This window comes from Neopelma chrysocephalum, unplaced genomic scaffold, assembly GCF_003984885.1.
Source record: "Neopelma chrysocephalum unplaced genomic scaffold, ASM398488v2 Primary Assembly neopelma1_110775, whole genome shotgun sequence".
NCBI lineage: Eukaryota > Metazoa > Chordata > Aves > Passeriformes > Pipridae > Neopelma > Neopelma chrysocephalum.
In genome coordinates this window covers 1-1683 of record NW_020928100.1, presented here as the reverse complement: position 1 = coordinate 1683, position 1683 = coordinate 1, and the positions used below count along the sequence as shown (strand labels likewise).

Below are 1683 nucleotides of genomic sequence, written 5' to 3'. Positions count from 1 at the left end.
GGGGAGCGATGTCCCGCGGGGAGGAGGAGGAGGAGGAGGAGGAGGAGATGAGGAAGCGCAGCCCGGGGTGACCCCCGAGGGGGCGGCGGAGCCCCCGGACCCTCCCGGTGAGGGGCCGAGCGGGGGAGCGGGGCTGGAGCCCCCCGGGGACGGCGCAGGGACGGGGAGCGGATCCCCCGAGGGACCGGGGGGACCGGGAGAGGAGCAGCGAGACCCCGGCGGCGACAGCCCGGGGGGCTCGGGGATGACACTGGGGGAGCCGGGAGGGGCGGACGAGCCCGAGGGCTCCGCGCCGGGCAGGGCAGAGCCCGAGGGAGAGGCGGCGGCAGCGGCGGGGACAGAGCCCCGGGACGCGGCCGAGGGTCCGAAAGGGACAGAGCCCGAGGACGCGATGGCGGCCCCGGCGGGGACGGAGCACGAAGAAGGGGCCCCGGTGGGGAAAGAGCCCGAGGACGCAGCCGTGGTTCCGAAGGGGACAGAGCCCGAGGACGTGGCGGTGGTCCCGGAGGGGGCAGAGCCCGAGGAGGCGGTGAGGGAGGAAGCCCCGACAGAGAAAGAGCCCGAGGAGGAGGCGACAGTCCCGGCAGAAGCAGAGGGGACAGCCCGGTTGGGGACAGAGCCCGCAGAGGTAGAGGGGACAGTCCCGTCGGGGATAGAACCCGGAGAGGGAACAGCTCCGTCGGGAGCAGACTCCGGAGAGGCAGAGGGGACAGCCCGGTCAGGGACAGAGCCCCCAGAGGCAGAGGGGATAGCCCAGTCGGGGACAGAACCCGCAGAGGGAACAGTCCCGTCGGGGACAGAGCCCGGGGAGGCAGAGGGGACAGTCCCGTCGGGAACAGATCCTGCAGAGGTAGAGGGGACAGTCCGGTCGGGGACAGAACCCGAAGAGGGGACAGTCCCGTCGGGGACAGAGCCTCGAGAGGCAGAGGGGACAATCCCGTCGGGGACAGAGCCCGGGCAGGCGCCAGGACAGGCGATCCCAGAGGGGACAGAGCCCGAGGACTCGTCGGGGACAGGCCCCCAGGATGAGGTGCAGGAGGCAGCCCCGACGGGCGCAGTCCCCGAGGAGGCTCTGGGGACGGTCCCCGAGGATGTGCGGGAGGCAGCCCCGAGGGAGCCGGTCCCGCAGGATGAGGGGCAGGAGGGAACCCCGGCTGGGACAGTCCCTGAGGAAGGGGCGGCCCCGGTGGGGACAGTCCCCGAGGGTGCGGGGCGGGAGGAAAGCCCGGCTGGGACAGAGCCCGAGGATGCGCTGGGGACAGTCCCCGAGGCTGAGGGGCAGGAGGGAGTCCCTGCGGGGACAGTCCCTGAGGATGCGGTCCGGGGGGAAGCCCCGTCGGGGATAGACCCCGAGGATGCGGTGCGGGAGGCGGCCCCGGCTGGGACAGGGCCCGAGGAGGTGCGGGAGGAAGCCTCGGCTGGGACAATCCCTGAGGATGCGGGGCAGGAGAAAACCCCAGTGGGGACAATCTCTGAGGACGTGGGGCAGGATGCGGCCCCGTCGGGGACAATCCCTGAGGATGCAGGGCAGGAGGAAATCCCGGCAGGGACAATCCCTGAGGATGCGGGACAGGAGAAAACCCCAGTGGGGACAATCTTTGAGGACGTGGGGCAGGATGCGGCCCCCTCGGGGACTATCCCTGAGGATGCGGTGCGGGAGGAAACCCCGGCGGGGACAATCCC

The 1683-nt window shown here is 72.3% G+C and overlaps 1 protein-coding gene across 1 annotated transcript; it reads left to right on the top strand.

Annotated features, from left to right (window-relative positions):
* Nucleotides 1–244: 244 nt before the first annotated feature.
* Nucleotides 245–1651, top strand: LOC113962138 (skin secretory protein xP2-like; the record flags this gene model as incomplete). The annotated part of the gene is made up of 1 exon (XM_027672942.1): nucleotides 245–1651. A coding segment is annotated over exon 1 (1407 nt), but the record flags the coding sequence as incomplete, so codon positions are not given.
* Nucleotides 1652–1683: the final 32 nt, after the last annotated feature.